This window comes from Nyctereutes procyonoides, unplaced genomic scaffold (assembly GCF_905146905.1).
Source record: "Nyctereutes procyonoides isolate TBG_1078 unplaced genomic scaffold, NYPRO_anot_genome, whole genome shotgun sequence".
Lineage (NCBI taxonomy): Eukaryota > Metazoa > Chordata > Mammalia > Carnivora > Canidae > Nyctereutes > Nyctereutes procyonoides.
In genome coordinates, this window is record NW_026575046.1 from 66,457,638 (window position 1) to 66,480,739 (window position 23,102).

General features: G+C 41.2%; 1 protein-coding gene across 4 annotated transcripts in view; it reads right to left on the reverse strand.

Annotated features, from left to right (window-relative positions):
* The window catches only part of SGPL1 (sphingosine-1-phosphate lyase 1), a 60,001-nt gene that overhangs the window by 15,697 nt on the left and 21,202 nt on the right, over positions 1-23,102 (reverse strand). For all 4 annotated transcript variants that reach the window (XM_055325344.1, XM_055325343.1, XM_055325340.1 and 1 more), the window contains exons 3-7: positions 15,142-15,307; positions 9,831-9,898; positions 6,558-6,705; positions 4,129-4,205; positions 2,569-2,697 (exon numbers count right to left, since the gene is read on the reverse strand). In XM_055325344.1, the coding sequence (XP_055181319.1) occupies positions 2,569-2,697; positions 4,129-4,205; positions 6,558-6,705; positions 9,831-9,898; positions 15,142-15,307 (588 nt within the window). The remainder of the gene's footprint in view (positions 1-2,568; positions 2,698-4,128; positions 4,206-6,557; positions 6,706-9,830; positions 9,899-15,141; positions 15,308-23,102) is intronic.

Consider the following 23,102-nt stretch of genomic DNA (forward strand, 5'->3'; position numbering starts at 1 on the left):
TGGGATCTACACCCTATTCTCAGGGGAACAAGAAATAAACTACTGGTGTAGAAGAAGACAGCAAGAAAAACTGCTTTCTCAATCCAGATGTTCAGATAAAGAAAAATAAGAATCTCTCAAGAATAGATCACAAGACAGCTTTCACACAGGTCTGCGCTGAACTCCTACTACCTCTGTAGTACGAGAAACAGCAAGCTGAGCATCAGACTCAAATAGGTTCCAGCGTGACAGCACCTCCCAGCAAGTCTTTGGCAACTGGCAGAAGTCATTAACATCTTCTCTGCAAGAACTTAACTTCCATCTTGGCCTCAAAGACAAGTCCCAGGAAGATAAGTGGCTCACAGTAAAAAAAATTTTAAAAAAGTCAAATATAAGGACACGAGACAACAGGAGAGAAACCAGCAGATACAGACACACAAGGCTCATGAGTAATGGAATTATCAGACACAGAATATAAAATAATTACATCCAATATATTTAAATAAGCAAAACATAAGCCAAAGAAAGGAACAATGAACCACCATGCAGTGACACCTGGCTGGCTCAGTCCATAAGCCCCATGTTAGGCATAAACCTTACTTTAATAATAATATTATTATTATTCATAATAATAAAATAATAACTTGAGCAAAAGCCTAGTCTAAAAAAAAAAGAACCACTATGCAGATTAAAACAAAATTCTCAAAAATGAAGAATACAGTAAATAAAATTTAAAAACCCGATGGAAAACTGAAGTACAGAGGTGACAAAGCTAAAGAGGGAATCCATGAAACCCCTGTACTTATCTCTCAGCTCCAATAATGATCACCTCACAGCCCATCTTTCCTCTACCCACAAATGCTCTGGATGCCACTGCTACTGAGAATACCAGCTTTTTTTCTTTTTTTTAAAGATTTTATTTATTTATTCATGAGAGACAGAGAGAGAGAGGCAGAGACACAGACAGAGGGAGAAGCAGGCTCCATGCAGGGAACCTGAGGTAGGACTTGATCCCGGGACTCCAGGATCACGCCCTGGGCCAAAGGCAGGCGTTAAACCACTGAGCACCCCAGGGATCCCCACACCAGCTGTCTTAATAGCTAATTAAACATCAACCAGATAGGTGTTAGCCCTTTCCACTCTAGCCCTCAAGTCTCTCAACCTCTTTTGTGTTGCTTGTCTCTCTAGATTTTATTCTAGTTGATTTTTTATAAGTCTTGTTCTTTAAATTTGACTTAGGATCCATGTAAGTATTTTACATAGTTCTAAAGGAAACAGGGCTCTTTGGACAAATGGCTGAATTGGGATCTGAAAATGCATAAGGTAAACCTGGAATATTTCATAAAATAAAAATATCTTGTCAAAAAAAAAAAAAGAAAGAAAGAAAGAAAGCTTTCAAAGACTACTTGAATCATACAAAAGGACCCAGGCACCAAAATTAAGAGGCTCCCACTGGTTAAAATGTGCTAATTTGAGCAACAGAGTAGCAGCTACAATGGATTGAAGCACGTGGAATATTCTGGAATTTTCCACCTCACTGTTGACTGACATTTGAATTACTTCCAGTTTTCAACATCATGGGCAATGCTGCTATGAATATCCATCTATCCTAATACACACACACACCAGTTTTTCGAGGGTATACCCTGAGTAGTGAAATTTCAGGGTCATGAGATACATATAACTTCAACTTCACTAGATGAGACCAAACTGTTCTGGGATTGCTTAACTGATGGTCTCTTAAAAGCTCAGAGTCGGGATCCCTGGGTGGCGCAGCGGTTTGGCGCCTGCCTTTGGCCCGGGGCGCGATCCTGGAGACCCGGGATCGAATCCCACGTCAGGCTCCCGGTGCATGGAGCCTGCTTCTCCCTCTGCCTGTGTCTCTGCCTCTCTCTCTCTCTCTCTCTGTATGACTATCGTAAATAAATAAAAATAAATAAATAAATATCTAACTTTAAAAAAAAAAAAAATAAAATAAAATAAAAGCTCAGAGTCTATGGTCTATGGCACAGGAGAATACCTACATACTCTAAGTCTACTGGATGCATCAAAGAGGGAGGGGGAGAAAGAAAGGAGCAGACACAGTAGATGTACAGAATATTTACAGTTACTGAATCCAGGGTGTTCTGTATTCTAGCAACTTCATGTTGAAAGTTTTTCAAAATACAAAACTGACAAGAAAAAAGATCTTAAAAAATATACGGTCAAATATTGATGCTCTAAAAATGACAAAAGGTGGCACTTGTGTGGCTCAGTTGGTTAAGCGACTGCCTTCAGCTCAGGTCATGATCTCAGAATCCTGGGATGGAGCCCAGCATCAGGCTCCCTGCTCAGTGGGGAGTCTACTTCTCCTTCTCCCTCTGCTCCTCCCTCTCCCTCCCAGCTCATGCTCCTTCTTTCAAATAAATAAAGAAAATCTTAAAAAATAAAATAACTTAAAAATGACAACAGTTAACATTTTTATATTCTCTTAATCTAAACCTTCCTAGCAATAATCACATATTACTTGTATAACAAATTGTTTTCAACAAACTCTTCTATTTTAAGATAAAGACATGAGGTTATTGGAGGCCACCTGCATATACTTACACACCCACAGGAGTCTGGCCCCCCATTAAACAGGGAACAAGCTATCCTCACGATCTCTGCCTCAATCTTGCGCAGTCCTGGGAAGATATCTGGGTGCAATGGATTGCTCCAGGCAAAATCTCCATAAGCCTGCAATGAAATGCAAGCAGATACGAAGTAGGATGAATACATAGTAGGGACAAATAATCATGCATGAGACAAAAGTTTCTAGGTATCAGGCACAACACTAGAAACCGGAGAAATGGTAAGATATGGTTCCCACTGTAAAGAAGATCAAATTACAGTGGAGAAGGACACACAAATAAGTTATTTTACAGTGTGGTAAGAGAGGAAGTATAAATGTGGTTACAAGCACATACAAAAACACCAATGGACCCAGTTTCCAAACTTAGCTTTGACTATTACTTCTCACTGTGTAATCTCAGGTCAAATAACCTCTCTGAGGTTCAGTGTCCTCGTGTGCTCAAAGGATAATCAGGGTACTTACCTGACAGGGTTCTAGCCCTAAGTAAATAACAGAAGGCATGCAAAGCCCTTAGGGGAGCATCTGGCACAAAGCAGCTATTGTTCTAAGTGAGATATCAGAAGTACACAACTGAACAAACACCCAAGTGCTCTGAGATGTCTGCACAGCTAAACGTTGAGAGAGCAATAAGAATTTGTCATTTAGAAGATCTGGAATGAAGGAGGGGGAAAAACGTGGCAAGAGAGAGGTACACTCAGTGAAGAGAAAAGGTGGAAGTGTTTACATGGGAAAGTAACAGAGGTGGTTGAAAAACACAGGTGGGAGCTGGCTCATGATGGAGCTTGCATCTTGTGCTAGGTAAGCAGCGTGGGTTTTATCCTGTAGACAGTGGGAAGCCACTGAAAGATTTTTAAGCAGCAAAGTATGATCAGAGCATTATATGAAGATATAGCTGAGCCAAACCTGTAACATTAATAAGGTATGAGCAGTTTTATAGTTACACAGAGACCTTGGAGACTGTAAGTCTAGTGCCAATTTTATATGACAAAGTGGGGTTTAAGAAATAAATTTGATTAGCAAAGGAAGAAGCTATAGGCAACTCTAAAGTCAACAACAACAAAAAATAATAATAATAAAATAAAGCCAACAAAACACAAGAATTATTTCAATTGTAAGTGAGCCAACTGCTCATTCTCAGATCATTTGACCTGAGACTCGGGTAGTACAGGAAATGATGACCAAGGATCTGTTCCTCATCTCTTCTCATCAAACAAAGTATGTCTTGTCATTAATAACCTCAAATGAAAAAAAAAAAAAAAGCCTCAAATGATGGGGGACTGACTACCTTCCCTAGTTATCTGCCTTATACCCAGAGCACCTATAAAGTCTGAAACATAAGTAATATTGTACTTTTTTACGGACCACAGATGTCTCTACATATTTATCTACATGTAGGTAAAGAAAAACTTTCTAAACTTCTTTTTCACAGTAAACTTCCCTTAAGTAATTTTTTTAATTACAAATGTGAGGAGAAAAAAATGAGGCAGCATAAATGTCAGAGACCACATACACTCCCTTGGAGTGCTGGCACTCACCTTCACGAGGAGTTCAGTGAGCTCCTCCGCCCCGCTGTATACTGCTCCAGACGCTTTGCCTTCCTGCCAGAAGATGTCTGTAGAGAAAGTTAAGACCATTGAGTCAGTAAGCAGGAACTTCCCAAAGTACGAGGAAACACTTCTGGGTACAAAAGAAAAAAAATCGAGTGGAAACCCAAAGGTCTTTTTATATTAAATTAAAAAAAAGAATTCCAATAAAGACCTACCATAGCAAAATAAAGATGAAAGATCTTCTATTACTATCAACAACAGTGTAAAAAGATATTAACAGCATCCAGGTATAATAAAATTCAATAATGATGTTGTCATCATCCCCAACTGGGGATGTCATCATCCCTAACTGCCTTCTACCAGTAGAAAATTGTTCCTTTACCTATACTCATTTTCTGGTCTCTGTAGAGCTAACTTGATTTTTTTTTTTTTTTTTTTGCAACAGCTTCCTTCTTCTCCCTTTCCTTTCTAGTCAAAGGAAGTGTGTGAACTGTTATGAGCAGAGTTGGCAGGGAAGAGCAAGGCCAAGTGTGAAATTTCAGTACACTATCATCAGAGTTGGAGCCAGGGAACTGAATCCCTGACCAAACCACAATGATGTAAGTACCATCAGCACCCTGGTTTCAGCGGACCTGCCCCCACACAGGACCCTAGAAACCAACCACAATTTCCTATCTGAGGTGCTTCTCCAAAGACAGTCTATGTTGCAGCAACACATCTGCTGATCAGGTATCTCACGTCCTTTTGCCACAACATGGCTGTACCCTCCTGAGAGTGGGCAGTGACAAAGCTATTACAGATACATTAACAGGAAACTGTGGCCACGGGCTCTACAAAGGCAAGATCTTCAGCTCCAACAAGAGAGCAGAGGACTGAGTAGTGAACATCCAGACAGGCCCCTCATCCTCCAGCAATCTGCCAAGGTCTGGCTTGCGGCCAGTAGGACTTTCTTTTTTTTATTTATTTATTTTTTTTTTTTTTCCAGTAGGACTTTCTTTCCTTAGAGGACACTGAACTGTAACAGGCATTTCTTCGGACAAGAGGCCCCCAGCCTCTCAAAAAATAGAATACATGGTTTCATTTCCTGTTCTTTTACTGGTGCTATTGACAATGACTTGAAAAAGGAGAGGAAAAGGTGGTGGCAACGTGCCCTCACAATCATGGAAATCTTTAACATCCAAGTCTCAGAGGGCTGATCCCTGCTTTATATCCCCCAAAATCCTGGACTGCAGCTAATTTTATACCATCCAATGTCAAAATCTCAACACTCATCAATTAGAAATTTTTAAGTGTATTTGTTGAAATGCAATGTGGTATCCTGGACTGAAGCCTGGAACAGAAAAAAGGACAGTAGTGGAAAAACTGGTGAAATAGGAATAGAATTTGTAGTTTAGTCAACTACTGTTTCAACAAATGCATCATCATCACTTTAGATGTTAACATCAGGAGAAGCCATAAATTGTCTACAAATTCTCTATAAATCTAAAATTATGACAAACTAAAAAGCCTATTTCCTAAAAGTATTTGCAATATGATTTTAATCTGTAACAAACCTGTGTTTTTCTAAATAGTCAGCACTTATCCGAGCACTTACTATATGCCAGGTATTATACATTTATATGTACGACCTAATTTAATCTCTGTAATCTTTTCAATTAAGTTATATCATTATCCCCGCCCCCCATCGTAGAAAGACAGAAACGGAGACATAGCTTAAGTAATTCACCCCAAGGTCACACTTTAAGTGGTGCAACCAGGATGTGAATCCAGTCTGATTCCATGGGCTACATTCTTTTTTAAAGATTTATTTTTGGGGGCAGCCTGGGTGGCTCAGTGGTTTAGCATCGCCTTTGGCCCAGGGCGTGATCCTGGAGTCCCGAGACCGAGTCCCACGTCAGGCTCCCTGCATGGAGCCTGCTTCTCCCTCTGCCTGTGTCTCTGTCCGTCTCTCTCTCAGTGTCTCTCATGAATAAATGGGTGGAATCTTAAAAAAATAAAAATAAAAATAAAAAAACAAAAATAAAAATAAAAATAATAAAAGATTTATTTTTTTATTTTTAAGTAATCTCCATACCCAATGTAGGACCTGAATTTACAACCCTGAGATCAAGAGTCACATGTTCCTCCGACTGAGCCAGCCAGGGCTACACTCTTAAACATTAAGCTGGCTGGTATATTTACCTTCCCTTAAGTGTTCATGCATATGTATGTGTGTGTACATGTGTGTGTTTATGACACAAAAAAACACTAATAAAATTCTGACTTAAATATGATTTTTATATTAAGAAATTCAGTCTCTGAAAGAGGATGAATATAGAAGTTCCATGGATGAAGCATTCTTAACCTACCAACATTCAACGATGACCAAACCAGCCACATCAAGAGAGCAAGTAGCCTGTGTTTGCCTAGAATCATACCCATAGAGCTGTATTCCTTGAGCTTCTCCAGAACTGCAGATGCACTCAGACCTTGAGAGGGCAGAGCTTTCACATACTCTTTGTCCACTTTCAGGAATGACATGTTCTTGCTAATATCATCCTTGGTCTTGTTCACCTTATCTTGGATCTGCAAAGGTAAGAACATTAAAAAGTTAACAGGAGATGGAAGAACACAGACCAGGGAGCAGAAGAACTAGGTACGACTCCAAGTCAAGTGCTCAAGGCTGGGCGCCACACCCGTGCTACAGAGAGCGGTTGGTAGTTTTTCTTTAAAGAGATGGGGTGACATTTTGGCCGCTCAGCTATTTTTTGGCACGGGCAGCAATCTCTTAGAAGTCTGAAAAGTCAACACTCTCTCTGAAAGTCGAAGATGTGTTCAATTTCCCCCGTCCCTTTCCCCTGCCATGCTGACATCACCCCTGCTGTACTGGGTCTGCAGGTACCAAGTGTCAGCACCTCTCTGAGCACAGTATTTGGACCTTGTTCCTGTCCTGGCAGCCACAGATGGTGTGCTAAAGAAACACAGGTGGAGCCAGGAGTCATAACCAGAAAACAGGCCAAGCAGCAGTAGGAGGGATACAGGTGATAAGCTCCATCACCAGACATGCACAGAGCACTCCCAGAATGTGGACGCCCTGCACAACTCTCCACCTGCGAGCATGAGACATCCCGGGGATGCTGGGGACACTGCATGCTACCTCCTCAGGGTGTCCCCTGCCTATACTCCTTGACCTTTAAGTGCCAAGGGGAGCGACGGTCGTTTCTGCTACAGTTTATCAACTTTGGCCATTTGTACTTCACCCTCATCCTCACTGTTGCAGCATCTGGGCCTTGTGCCTTCCCTCCCTAGTTGCTGAACTACCCCTGTGGGCCAGGGACACACAGCAAACAAAACACACTAGACAGTACTCTGTGGTACTGGCAAGGGTGGCAGGACTTGTCACCTGTCTCCCTGGGCAGTATGAGTAAGAACAACTGCTATTCTCATGATGCATATTTTTAGCAACAGAGACAGAAAATGAAAGTCAGGTAATGGAGAGTGCTGGGGGTACAGAGCAGAGTTTAAAAACACAACAGACCCGAGGAGGGGCTGCGATCCCTGCTCAGGCAGTGCCAGGGGCGGTGGGGTAGGTGCGGAAGAGTTGGCTACAGGTCACAATTTGTGTGCATCACAGCGAGATGGTGTCAGTGACCCATGTGAAAAGTCTGACCCCAGACGTTTCAACTTTCCCATCTCTAGCTATGGAGGATGAGAACATAAGAGGGCCCTCCCAGATGCGGCCCTCAGCGAAACAGCAGGGCAAGCCACGCCTGCGAAACATGCCCGCGACAGTCCAACAGGCAGGCAGCGGCAGGCAGCACAGGCCGCACTCCCAGGGCTGGGCTAAGGCATGTGATGGGCATGAAAGTATTTTTAAGGTTGTACAGGAAGGGCTATGCTGCACAAATGGTGAGCTCGCCATGGGAACAAACCATGGAAGCTGAGCTTCCATGCAAAGACTGTGATGCTGCAATAAAATTAAAAAGACACCAAATGATAATGAGCCGTATTAGAAAGCACAGCAGGTACCTTTCCCCTAATTCCTGCCTCAGAGCCTCTATCACATTTTAATTTCTTCACAGCAACTTCTGCAAAATGAAATTCTTACGTATTTGTTCACTTATCTATTTTCTGTTTTTCCTGTGAAATGTAAGCTCCACAGAGCAGGGACTCACTCGGTGAGCATACCTGACGCCAAGTGCATGCCCACTAACCATGTGCTGAGTAAGTGTGTGTAAGGAAACAGATGACACAGAGACATACGCACTCACTCAACACAAAGAACTCGTCTCTGAGCCTCAAAATCTGCTTCTAAAAAATGAAAGGTGGCTATGTAGTTCCTAAGTGCCTTCTAATTCTGTTATTTTATAAATTTAAGAATGGGTTCTGGAACCCTGGCATTTATTTGACTCAAAATCTGAAACCGAAGGAGAAATGTGTGAAGAAAAAGAGCAGAAAAATACAGTGCATGAGAAGGGGAAATATTAGTATCCTCTGAGACCCAGTCCACCATCTACATCTGCCCTCCCCCTACCCCTTAACTCTAGAATGACTCAAGGAGATTCCATTTTAGGGCTTAAGATGATTGAGGGTCAAATCAAAGCCTATCTATTCCCATTCCCCTTTTATAACCCAATAACTACTTCTACTTCCCTACGGGAAATGAACCTAAAAAGAAATCCATAGTTATGGGAGAGTTAGCCCAGGAGTCTGAATGGATTTTGATCAAAGGCTACAGATGACTGACATCTCTTCTGGTCTGGGCAGGAAAGGGGAAAAGGGAAAGGGAATTGAAAGCCAAAAGTGAAAGAACACTTGAAGGACAACTGAGGGGCAGGCAGGGCACTGAGGGAGATGAGGACATCAGGACTCTTGCACCTTCCTTAGAGCTTGCATGGGACCTGCCCTGGTTATCTTCATCTGTGATAAAGGACCGATGGGAAGGGTACAGAGGTGACTGTCTTGTCCTCAGCATGGGTGAGGGGACAGAGGACACAGTGAAGGGAACACAGCATGCTGCAGACAGGTACAAAGAGCAAGAGAACAGTGCTCGCTGTGTTTCTAAACACGGGATCCTAAAACTACAGCCAAAATCTGGCCACTGCCTGTTTTGTAAAGGAAATTTCAATGGAACACAGCCAGGCTCATCCCTTTACCTATCTATCGCCCTGTGCTGCTTTCCCGCTCCAGGGGGCAGACATGAAGACTTCTGACAGACAGAGGATGGTCTGCAAAGCCTAGAATGTTTCCTATCTGGTCCTTCACAGAGAAAGTCTGCCAACCACATTAAGTGCCCAATCCCCGAATCAATGCAGACAAATGTTGCTCTGAAGAATCATGCCACTTCAATCAGGTTTTCTAATCTCAACTTCTTCCTTAACAGACTGTCACCTTTCTTCTTTGGTCAAATATGTTGGAGATAGGTTTGAGTTTCTTAATCTTGGCACTTTCTACATTTTGAGCCAGATCATTCTTAGCCGGGCCCTGTAGGATGTTTAGTAGCACCCCATCCTCAATCCACTAAATGCCAAAAGCACCCCCCTCCAGTTGTGACAACCAAAAGTGTCCTCAAACACTGTCAGATGTTCCTGGGAAGTGAGGAACAAAAATCACCCCTTGCCCTTAGGAATTTGCACTAAGTTTAATAAAAAGAAAGAGGTCATGATCATGGGGATGGTGATAAGGAAGGAAGATCTACGGATTCCACTTACCTTGCGACCAATAATAGGCATCTTCCTGATGAGCTTAAAACATCTCTTTTTAAACCTAGACCATAAACCTAAAAGAAATAAAGAGTTCTGTTATCCAAATAAATTCCCATGGATATGAGCTACTACCATAATGTATGAACTACTCAATGTGCCTTCTGCAATCTCACCTGCCTTCTAATGGCAAAGGTAGTTTCTTACTGATAAAAACAAAACAAAAAAAAACAAGCAAACTTGAAATTTAAATTGTCAAGTAAGGAATATATTTACATGGCTCAAAAATTTTAAAAAATTGGTGTGCCTGGGTGGTTCAGTCAGTTAGGCATCTGATTCCTGGTTTGGCTCTGATCAAGATTTCAGGGTTGAGATCGAGCCCCATGTCACTCCACACTCAGCACAGAGTCTGCTTCAGATTTTCTCTCCCTCCTCCTCTGCTTCTCCCCCTGCTCATGCTGTCTAAAATAAATAGAATCTTTGAAAAAAAATTTTTAATTAACAAACACACAGAGTTATAAGTTTCTCTCTCATCTATTCCCCAGATTTTCATCCTACCCTCAGGTAAACACCACTACTACTCACTTCTAGAATTTCTTTATGTTTATACAAGCAATAATGAAGATAAACTTACTTGTCCCACCTTTTAAATAAAAAGTAGCATATTCTAACACTATATTAGATCTTGACTTTCTACTTAGGCATATTCTCTTAAAGCTCAGGGCTTCCTCATTCATTTTTTAAGAGTTTATTTATTTGAGAGACACAGGGAGCACAAGTGAGAGGAAGGGCAGAGGGAGAGGAAGAAGCAGACTCCCCACTGAGCAAGGAGCCCAATGTGGGATTGGATCCTGACTCTGGGATCATGACCTGAGCCAAAGGCAGATATTTAACTGACTGAGCCACACAGGTGCCCCCTCATTCATCTTTATAGCTCTCAAGTAGTCCATTATATGGATATATCATAACTGATTTAACCTGCCCCTTCCTGATGGACGCTTCGGTTATTTCTAGTAATTCCTATTACCAACAGCAGTGAATCAATAACCCTGCAGCATCTACCACACACCTGAGCATGTACCTACAGCATGAATTCCCAGAAACAGAATGCTGGGTCAAATGACATGTATTTCAGAGCTGGTGACCTTCCCAAGGTTTCAGATGCCCAACATCTCTCTTCCTTCCCACAAAACAAATGACCAAGCCATGCTTTCCTTCAGGATCTATGCTCTAGTCTCTCATTCAACACACACCCTGACAACATTTCAACATCTTTTGGACTTCAAAAGGCTTTCAGTATCATGGACACCAATCAGACTCCTTTCTGTCAGGCAGTGCACAGGACAAATATGGAATCCTATCTATTGCACTAATTATAAATACATGGCATCTAAATAGACCATCATAACATTTAATGAATTCACATTTAATGAATTCACATTCTATACAGAAGGCACCACCAACCATCCAGAGGCAACTAAAAATCAAGCATCAGTAACTTGCAGAAGGCCACACAACACATCAGTGTCACAACAGGGATTTCACTGAAGTCTTAATTTTCCTAGTCCTGGACCCCTGGGACTCTATGCTGCCTCAAATGCACAACAAGAATTATGTTATCTCAAATGAGTCTATAAGAAATCTAGACTTAACTTCTGCGCAGGCAGGAAATGATTATGATCTTCTACTACATTTCTAGAAGATGTGGGCATTCTAACTTCCCTGGCCAGTGGAGCACTCTTCAACAAGCAGAGACTGTGCCTCGTCAGCACTGATTACATGATGTCTTGCATCTTTATTAGTTGTTCTTGCTTGGGCTCCAACCCTGCCTTTCCACCTCACCCATAGTGCCTACCTAGAGTCAACACTCCATAATGTCTGGGACAGGACCAGGTGACTGAGACCCGGACTGAGTAAGAAGACAAAGGGATTAAAATCACTTGTTTGTAGAACTTTTTGGTTTAAATTTCGGAGTATTTCCTTTCAGTCCTATGTTCCACACACTGAAACACACAGCTACAATCTTGTAGTACGTACAATGCTGTCTTCTCTTCACAGCATTTTCTATGTTAAAATTTCTTCCTAAACAGAGTTTTAAATATTACCATAATAGTCCATCAAATGAGTATAACATAGTGCTAAATATTCAAGCTCCTTATTATTTGACCATTTCTAACAATGTTAAAGCTGTAAAGATTCAGAACTTCATAAGAGATGAAGTAATTAACTAATGAGGCAGAAAGAGGTTGAAAACTCAGTAAATGGAGTCACTTGTTCAGAAGTACAATAATGTGGCTAGGTGGAGGAGGACAGAATGGACAGTGTACAAGCTGCAAGATTAAACAAGACAGGGAAAAAGAAGAAAATCCAAAATCAGAGATAGAGAAATTAGAAATGAAAAGATCATGTGGTCATGAACTAAAAAGATGATCTCAAAAGTCAGAAGTCCCTAGAGGTACAGAAAGAAAAGAAATTACAATGTTACTGATAGTGTTTTGAGGTAATAAAATAGGAAATGCAGAGTGAGGACAATATATGGCTCTCTACAGTTTACCAATTCCTTTCGCACAAACGATACCTCTCGATACTTGTATTACCCTATGACTAAGTAAGGCGGGTGACACTTCTACCCATCTTACTATTAGGACACAGGCCAAGAGAGCTTAAGGGTGTTGCTCAAAGTGCCACAGCTAGAAACTGGGAGAGTGTATCACCTCCTCCCACCACATAATGCTGATTTCTGTTCATGAACTATGAACAGTCCCACAGTTGAATCAACGTTGAGGAGTAATGACATGTGCTGATAATCGCAGATTGGAATTAAGGAAGAGATAACGTGGCGGACAGCTGCTGACCCCTGCCCATGCTCCCACCCTCATCTTCCTGCCCCTTCCAGTTTTTATCTGTCCGTGTCCATCCTGTGTTCTAGAATTATCCTCTCCTCATAGAAGTGTATTCAGAGTTTGAAGATCAGCAAAATTTACCACTAGCCCAGACTTTGAGACTCCTGGGCAATTTGCTAAAAATAACTCAATTGTTGAGTGATAAGTATAATACTTCTCTCTGAGAAAGGTAGTGAAAAAACAGCAATGCTATCAAAGTTATCTCCAATCTCTACATGGAAGACATATTGATCTGTGTCTAAAATTCAAGTTAGAAGTTACAAAATAAAAAGTGTGTTGTGTGTATGTGTGTTAAACTGTAGGAAATTGCTGATATTCAAAAATTTTCATCTTCAAAAACACTTTTTATGGTTTGAGACTGGTTTCAGATATAGAAAAGGATACATATATGTAAATAGTGGTTGGCTGTAGGCAGCAAGAGTTTCATTTAGTTCTTATGGGTTACCTGTATTGCCTAATTTTTTGTAATGAACATGTACTATATTTGTAATAAGAAAAAATGTTATTAAAAAGGTCTTAAATAGCTCAGAGTTGGGCTTACAACAATTTACATGGCGCATACTTATAACACACACTGCTACTAGTAATTTTCTCACAGAATACTCAGAGGCCAGCATATTCTGTTTGGGACACTAAAAGCAGGTAAGTACATACCAGGGCCTAAGGTGGCTGTGCTTCTACTACCAGGTGGGCAAAGTGCACACAGGCACCCTGGCCTGTAGAATTAAAGACGGAAGTTGATATTTAAAGCTATTATTAATCATAGCAAGGAAATAAAAATCTCAAGATCTGTAACCATGTGGGTTTTTACAAATGCACCACCTTAAAAGAAAAAGTACATGGAAGAACCACTGGTGGGAGGGGCTAATGGAGAGTTATCATTCAATGGATACAGAGTTGCAGTGTGCAATGCTGACAAAGTTCTAGAGATGGATGGTAGGGATGGCTGTGTAGCAATGTGAATGTACTGAAAAAAGGGATAAAACAGTCAATTTTATGCACATGTATTTTTATCACAATAAAAAATAAAGAGAAAGAAAAGTCTATTTATCACGATTCCTTACAGTCCTCTGGAGTAAGAGGACTCACCTGGAAGGACAACATAGTGGGCTTCCCAGGAAAGGACAAGCCTAAGCAGAAAGCTATGGGTTGTGTCCCTTTCCAAACCATGAAGCAGATGCAGCAGAAGGGTTAGTCACCAGAGTTTATGAGGAAAATCTTATGAGGACTAGGAGCAGAACTGAGGATTTTTACAGCTGGAGTAGACTCAAATTTACACAGGGCAATCAGGTCTCATTTCCAGTTTCATTAAGTGCAATGTTTACTGTGCCATAACTGCACGGTTCCTGGACCAGCTCAGGGCCTATCTGCAGGGTAAAGAGATAAAACTGAATCTGGCTCCTAAGTTAACATTCCTGGGGGGAGAAGAAAAACAGAAACAATACAGGTAAAGAGCCCCGTCCAACAGATATTACCAGGGAAGCAACCAGTCATGGACATTTTATGGACATTTTAAACAAATGAGAAAGGACAAGCAATTCTCTTCAATGTTACTGGTTTTTTATCCCAAGGGAGTTAACTCCAGTTCCCTCCACTAAGGGTGGCAAAGGAATGCAGAGTTATAAAACACCCACTGTCCTCCTTTACTTAGGAAGCACAACTTGCAGGGGAACACAACTCACAAGGAGGTTTGGCAGGGGAGGAAGGGTGGACAGGACCTTAGGAAGGATGGAGGATTTATAAACTCACCACCAAGAGACTTCTCACCTTCCTCTGCACTCCATGAGAGGTGGCCTCCCCTGCCACCCACATCAATTTGGCTCTCTGAGTCACTACCCAGGATGTGCAAAATGCTGTCCCCCAACATCAGAAGTACAATTTCAAGAGGACAGGGACCCTAGATGACTTGTGTAGATATCTCCAGAGCCCAGCACAGTGCTTGGCACACAGCAGATATCCACACAGTCACTGCATGAGTGCTGTTCCAATTTCACATAATCTGTATCAAAAGGATGGCCTAAAATGAAAGTAATAAATTCCTGCTTGGGGAACTCCAGGAGATACAATTATGTTCCAGGCAAGAAATGAAAAATGAGAAAGGTTTTAAGCTATACTCTGAAATACCAGTGGACCCTTACAATGATGAATTTCTCAGGAGTTTTTATGCAAGCTGGAAATACAGAAAAATCAAGAAGTAATAATAGTTACATTAAAGTTGGTATTATAACTTTATGTAGAGAGTCCTACTATAATTTTACAGTCAGAAGACAACTATTCCACTTCCCATTTAAATAGATTCTAAAAATCAGAACCAAACCAGAAGGCAAGAAGTTATTAGTCCAATCCATCAGCCATACGTTCTAAAGCTGGTGAGACTCCACTATACCTGTCCAGAGGAAAAGGGGCAGTATACTTACTCTCTGGCTGGAAGACAAAATCGTACACCCAGACTATCAGCAGGGTGCAGAGGACACTCCAGGCAATCAGCTGCCAGGGCTCATACTTGGTGCAATGTCCATTTACATAATTCTTGGCCTTTGTAGAATACACTTCCAAAATCTCAAAGTAGGGCTCAAAAGCCTTCTAGAAATACAAGAGGGGGAAAAAAAAAAAAGAAAGAAAAACATTATATTCAGAGAGAAGGAAATCTGTTCTTCATTTGTTCCTCAGCTCTCATTTTTCAAGGGCAAGGCCATTCATGATCTGGCCCCACCTCAGCAGCAATAATCTTATCATCCTCTACAGTCCTCAAAGCTTCTGCTCCAGTCACCCCGGTGTGCACTGCCCCTTGCGAGTTAGGTGGACTTTGACAAGGTTTTTGATCTTCTGACAAGTCTATAAAATAGAAGGTTCAGTTGGTTCATCATTTCAGCCCTGAAGCTTCACCATGAGTATACAGTACTCATCACCCCGCTCTCTTAACTCAAACGAGTCCATCTTTTCCTCCTTCTCTACTTTATTTGAATCTTTCCCATCCTCTAACTCAGGGGTCAGCAGATTGTTTCTGTAGAAGGCCAGAGAGGAAACAGTCCAGGTATTACAGGCCAGCTAGTCTCTGTTACAACTACTCAACTCTGCTGCTAGGGCACAAACGCTGCCACAGACAATGGGAAATCAATGACTACAGCAGTGTTCCAGCCAAAGTGAATTACAGATGCTAAAATTTGAACTGCATATAATTTCATACATCACAAAATATTCTTTTTATAAAAATAATTTTAAAAACGTAAAATATCATTCTTAGCCGATGGGCTGTACCAAAACAGGCAGCAGGCCAGATTTGGTCCATGCACCAGTCTGCCAATCTCCGTTCTCGTGCCCAACTTGACTAAAAAACTCTGAGAGCCACAGATTATATCTTATCTTTCTGTATCATACAGTATCTGGCACAAGGAAGAAAAAAGTCCTCTCATCGGAAAATCTACCCGACTACCCCACTCATGAGAATTCATCTCTCCCATTAAACTCGCCTTAAGTATCTCCTTGTGCCACCACACAGAGCCTATCACCAGTCAGCCTACTCATCTGTTTTTATCTTCCGCACTACGTGGTTGAGTCCTTGAACACTGATCAGACCTTAGTCATCATTTCAAGCCCCCTCAGTGGCCAGTACAAAACAAGTTCATCTGATGGTAGTCTGTTCTTCACTCACTTCTTCAATGTTTACTAAGCGTCACCAGTGGTTAAGGCATTAGCCTGGGGGAGCCTTACGATAAACATCACGAGTTTTTGCCTTCACTGAGCTTACAATCTTATAGGAAAGGGCAGGAGTGTGTGTGTATGTGTGTGTGCCTATGTGCACACCTGGGTGGCTCAGTTAAGGGTCTGCCTTTGACTCAGGTCATTACCTTAGGGTCCTGGGATCAAGTGCCGCATCAGGTTCCCTGCTCTGTGGGGAGCCTGCTTTATCCCTCTCCCTCTGTCCTCCACCCCCACCCCCAGCCCCTGTTCATGCTCGCTCTCTCTCTCTCTCTCTCTCTCTCTCAAAGTCTTTAAAAAAAAGGATTTAAGTAAAATGCTGACAGACCACTAAGGGAGGCCTGTTTAATTCTAACCTGACAGAAGAAAGGGAAGATACAGTTAAAAGGGTAAAGGAACTATTGAAGAAAATTCTCTTGGCAGAAGTTAAAAGAAAAAAAAAAGTCATACCAGGAAGAGAGAAAAGTAGCTGCAAATGCATAAGAAAGTCTAGAAATGGCAAAAATGTTCTGTGTAGTAAGAGCAGCGATGACAACTGGGACCTCTCCGTGTCATCAGTGCTAGATCCCCAGCACACAGAGAGCACTCCATGAACATTTGAACCGTGGCCAGCAGTACAAGCGTGACCAAGCACAGGTGTGAACACAAGTCAAAGAACGGAGGCTGGCAGAAATACACTAGGTCCAGATTAAAAATGGTCTTACAAAAAACATGGAGAGTGGGAATATAAATTGATAGGCACTTTTTGTAATGCAATTTGTCAGTGTCTATTACATTTTTTAAATGTACATTCATTTGGACCCACATATTCCACTTTTTGGTATCTACATGCTTCAATGTGTACAGGCTCAAGGACATCCACTTCAGTATTCTTTGTAACAGTGAAATATAAATATCATAAATGTCCACTCATGGAGAAATGATTAGTCTATAATACACCCACTTTATGTATTCATACTACGTAGCATTTAAAAATATAAATAAATAAATAAATCTAAATGAATTACATAGACAAATTTCCAGAACATAATGTTGAGTGTAAAAAAAAAAAAAAGAAAAGAAAAAAGAAAGAAAGAAAGAAAAAGAAAAGGCAAAAACAACAGCAGCAAACAAAAGGCATGAGTTGTTAATCAGGAGAGTACTTTTTTTTTTTTTTTTTAAGATAACTACATGGGAGATAAAGGGAAGGAAGACAGAGGTCAGAAACATAAATTTCAGTTAAGAGGACTGCTGAAACAGTCCAGAGGAGAAACAAACTAGGTTTGGCAGGATGACATGGGGACTCAAAAGCAGTACAGATTAAAAACCCTTTTTGGAAGCAGCACAAACGGGGTTTGCTAACTTCAGATACAGGAAGCATAGAGTAGGAAGAGGATAGGTAATTCCAAAAGTTCAAGTTCAAATTTGAGAGAGTGGGTGAGTGGTGTCACCACTAACCACAGCAGACTAAAAGAGAAAGGGAAGCTGAAGAAGGTAAAGGAGATTTTGAGATATAGATGATACTGGTTTGAGTTATGCTGCCGTTGGATATCTACCTGCGGTGTTCCAGCAGGAGCGTGAAAGCTTAGGAGGACAGGTACTCAACAAATGTCTACTGAAAACACTTTTCTAACTTTAGCAATTAGGCTGCAGTATAAGGTCATTAACATCAGGCAAGTACTGGGTTCCCTAGAGGGCTATCCATGGAAACACAGCTTATTGCCACCCCTCAAGGTTCTTGGCCATTCCCCAGAGCCCACTGTTGCTGCCAACAACCTCAATCCTGCATGGGAGTGACAGTGCTGGTCAGAACCCAGGGAAGACCAGAGGAGTCTACCCATCATCAGACATGTTACATCATGATTGCCATCATTATAAAAAATCTTGTAGTGTTAAGACTATGATCAAACCAAATGGTTAAATTGTGTATATAGGGTGCCTGGCTGGCTCAGTCAGCAGAGCATGTGACTCTTGATCTCAGGGTAATGAGTTCGAGCCCCACGCTGGGAATGAAGCCTGCTTTAAAAAATAATAAATAAATAAATAAATAAATAAATAAATAAATAAATAAATAAATAAATAAATAACTAGCGCATATGAATGGGATGACAGAAGAAATAATCATGCAGATTAGCTTTTCCTCTGGTGATACTAGTTCCTAATTCACCCAGAAAATAAAGGTTACCTACTTCAAAAGATGTCTGTAAATATTATCAACCTTTCGTACACGGGATAAAAAGTAATATAATTAGCATCCAGGAGAGAGCAAAGAATCAGCTAAATGCAAACTATGTCAATTTTTACACAGCCTATTATGACATAAAGGCATTTCTTGCTAACATTTATAAAATTACATTCAGCAAGAACATATTTTCTTGGTAATTGCTCTAAGATGATAATGGGAGTCCTTAAATTCCAAGCCCTTAAATGTATCTCCTTAGGAAGAGATCTATGTCTATATTCTCCTTCTCCAAAGACAGAATGACGTTGTCCTTGGATAAGTCCTAGCAAACTGTTTGAATAGACAACTAGCTGGTCACAGAAATTACATGTCCTGGCCTCAGCCCAAGGCCCTTCTGGTTACTACAAACAACCTAGGCTCTGTCCCCAATGAATAAGCACCTCACGGCACTAACACTCACTGCTTTATAGGGCTCTGTGGGCTAATCCACATTGTCTCCTTGGAAAAAAGAAGGAGGCAGCTCCTTGGGGCCTTGCATAGGGCACGAGCCCCAGGCTGGAGCCTGACGCAACACTGCAACCCCAGAGAAGCATACGATCCCAATGCTGAAGGGAACCCTAGAGATCAAGTCCATATTCTCCCTTCACAAACAAAGGCCCAGGGTGAGACAGTGCTCCTAAGCCCAGCCAAGACCCAGGCAGGGTTCCGTGTTTTTTCCATTCTTCATTCTAAGTGTCCACAGTTAGAGGATCACTTAACACATCACCATTCGGTGTCATCCTGAGTTTCCTTCTCACAATTTATGTTCTTGGCAGAATCTGTCCTGGATACATTTACAGATCAGAACAAACTTTAACAAACTATATGACTACTGATATAAACACATCTAGACAGAAACAGCACAAGAACGTAATATAATTATAATTGCTATTTCCCACCATGTTTTCTTACTTACAGAAATACATTTTTTGGTCTATATATACCTGCATATGTATTAATAGTTACAATACTTAGGCTTTTATTTATTTCAATTTAATCTACATAATGTCTCAGGAAATAGAAGAACCATGAACAGTCGTCTATGAAGGCCACTAGCTTGTTGTGCCCCTCCAGACAAATATTTCCCCCACCTGCGCATCCACTCTTCTAGACTGCATCTGTGCATCTAGAAGAAGGGACACAAAATAACTGTCACAGAACAAATAAATTGTGTCTGTGTAAAATGTGTATCTGAGGGTGTGTGTGGGTGTCTATCTCCAACCCTTAACAGTTTTGGTAAAATTTCCACAAGTAAAGCAGCAGTCTTTCTTCTAGGGTTTATCACCAGACTGAAAATGTATTCCTCTGGAGGAAAACCAAAACAAAACATTTTGCCCACTGAATGTATATAAAATGATGACAAAGGATATCATAAATCTTTTTAAAGTACAGTATTAAAATGGAAAAGATAAACCTCAGTAGGATGAAGATTCAAAATATTAAGTGCTTTAAGGAGCTTATGTCCAATAAAGATGAGTAAACTAACTGGCCTTTCTCTTCTTACTTATTCCATTCCCCATCTAATGATTAGGGTTTAGCTGCCGCCTACAAGACATCAAAATAGTACTCAATAATACTAATCATTATCAGACAAAAGGCAGCTGCTGGGATTTATGGGAATTTAATGGCCCTCCTAGTCCCAATCACACTGAACTCTTTCAACTCCTGAATCACTTCAAGGGACCAAGACACTTTCAAAAAAGTAACGCAATAGGGGTGCCTGGGTGGCTCAGTCGGTTAAGCATCTGTCTTTGGCTCAGGTCATGAACCCAGGGTCCTGGGATTGAGCCCCACATTGGGGGGGGTCCCTGCTCAGTGGGGAGTCTGCTTCTCCCTCTCCCTCTGCCATTCCCCCGACTGTGCTCTGTCAAATAAATAAAAAGAAAATCTTTAAGAAAAAAAAAAAGTAACACAATAACAGAGGTCTACAAATTTTGTAAATTTGGGCATCTTACTTTTTATTTTTTCATGTATTAAAAAAAATTTTTTTAGAGAGGTTAGAGGAGTTGGGAAGGCACAGAGGGAGAGGGAGAGAGAAAATCCCAAGCAGGCTCCATACCCAGTGTAGAGCCTGACAGGGGCTTCATCTCACAACCCTGAGATCATGACTTGAGCCAAAATCAAGAGTCAGACACTTAACCAACTGAGCCACTCAGGCATTCCTGCATGTTAACTTTTTAGACCATGAGGTTTCATACTGTTCTAATATAGGCCCACAGGTATATGTTAACCATCTAGTACACACAGTAACAGAAAGATATGAAACCAAAACAAAGGTTTCCAAAATAAAAACTAACACCTGATCACTTGTAATGCATTTACATTTTTTTCTATTTCCTCTTTTTTTTTTTAAGATTTTTATTCATTTATTCATGAGAGACACACACAGAGAGAGGCAGAGACACAGGCAGAGGGAAAAGCAGGCTCCATGCAGGCAGCCCGACGCGGGACTCAATCCCGAGACTTGAGGATCACGCCCCGGGCCAAAGGGGCCAAACTGCTGTCGCCAAACTGCTGAGCCACCCAGGGATCCCCTATTTCCTCTTTTTTAAAATGTTTGAAACACTAAACTGATTCTGCATCCCTCTAAATGGATCACCACCTTCAGGTTTAAAGTGGTGCCTTACTGTGATCCTACTCCTGGCTTCTTTAAATTTAGAATGCAGTTGTGTAATGCAATGAAGGGTATTAATATGGAGGTATTTTGTACTTCACACAACCTGTGCTTTTTACACTTATGATTTATTCTCTTAACATTTTTGTGAGGCCAAGATTATTTCCTGAGCACCTACTATACACATGGTGCTATTTTATAGGAATCAGAGATCACCAGTTTATTTCACTTAAAACTTTCTCTTCCCTTCAAAATTCAAAGATTAGGTGACCACCTAATCACACCTGATCACAGAGAGAACAGAACGAAGAAAAAAAGGCCAAAGGTGCCATGACAAACACACACAGGAAAGGGCGAAGCACTTAAAAGCATTAACTCATCTGTAGAGAATACACAGTGATATTTATATAACTTAAAATCTTCACTAGCTTTCATGTTATTTTCTGTGTGCTTCATAACCTCACAAGGTTCTCAGGTGAAGAATGAACAGTTTCATGGGGCACCTGGATGGCTCAGGAGGTTAAGCATTTGCCTTCAGCTCAGGTCATGATCTCAGGGTCCTGGGATGGAGCCCTGCATGAGGCTCCCTGCTCAGCGGGGACTCTGCTTCTCCCTCTGCCCCTCCCCCTGCTTGTGCTCTCTCACACTCTAATAAATAAGTAAAACCTTTAAAAAAAAATAGAATGGTTTCACTTCGTATATAGTAAAGAGTGGAATCAAGAAAGATTAGGTTTGCTCTATAGCAAAGTCAGGACTAAAACACAGGACTTCACACTCAGAGTTGAATTCTAAGATGTCTGAGAACATCTCTCTGGGTTCCACATTATATACATCTAAACATTAACCAGAGGAATATGAACTCAAAGAAACCAAAATGCTGTGAGGCCAAGCAGAGGAACCAGCAAGTTATTCCAATGTACGTCCTCTTTCCTGATCCTCCCACATCAAAGAAAATCAGGCTAAAGATCAAAGAAAAACATTCCCACTGTCAGAATGATTGACTATACTAATAATTTCTGAACAGAGACATGGATTCCTTGCCAAAGAAAATGTAGCAATTTTGCTCAGTTGATTATTACCCAGCACAAAGTCTACTAAGGTTTTCTGGGCAAAACTAAAGTGCCCATGGACTAGCTTCCCTAGTTCTCTTCGGCTCCAGTAACAATAACTTGGGCCTCTCAAAATGCTTGCTCATCCGAGAGGACTGCTGGCCACAACACAGATCTGGGTTCAAGTGTAAGCCTGTCACTCACAGGAGGAAAGATTCAGAACACTGATTCCTAACAATATCACTACAGATTCACTGTGAAACTGGGATTCTGGGAAAGTTACTTTTCTACAAAAGGTTCACCTCCCTATCACAGCACAATGACTTCTTTGCATTTCTACTATGCCAAATATCCAGTATGCCTCACTGCAGGTTATTTCTCAAGAGTCAACCAGGGCCAAACTGCATTAGCCAACTGCAGCACTATGAGTTAATGCGTCCCAGAGGCAAAGCACTCAACCCAGGTTGGGGAAGAATAACCAAATAATTGTTCCATACCTGATCTCTCTTCTGGTACCAAGTGCTGAGAAGAATGCAAACAACAGCAAAGGCTAATTTTTCAATCTCCTACACCACCTTCAACATGGCAGGAACACAACATTTATTTATTCAACCTCAGTGAAATAATTATAATACTGCATACACTTAGGACTGCTTTGTAGGATCCTCGGGAAGAGTCCACCTCGCCTCTCCCACATCTCTCCTGGTGGCAGTGGCTCAAACTCGCAGAGGACAAGGGCTGGTATTTGGAACCAGACTGTACACACAGGCACCGTTTAGATGAACTCACAAGATACATCATGTCATCGGTCGCCAG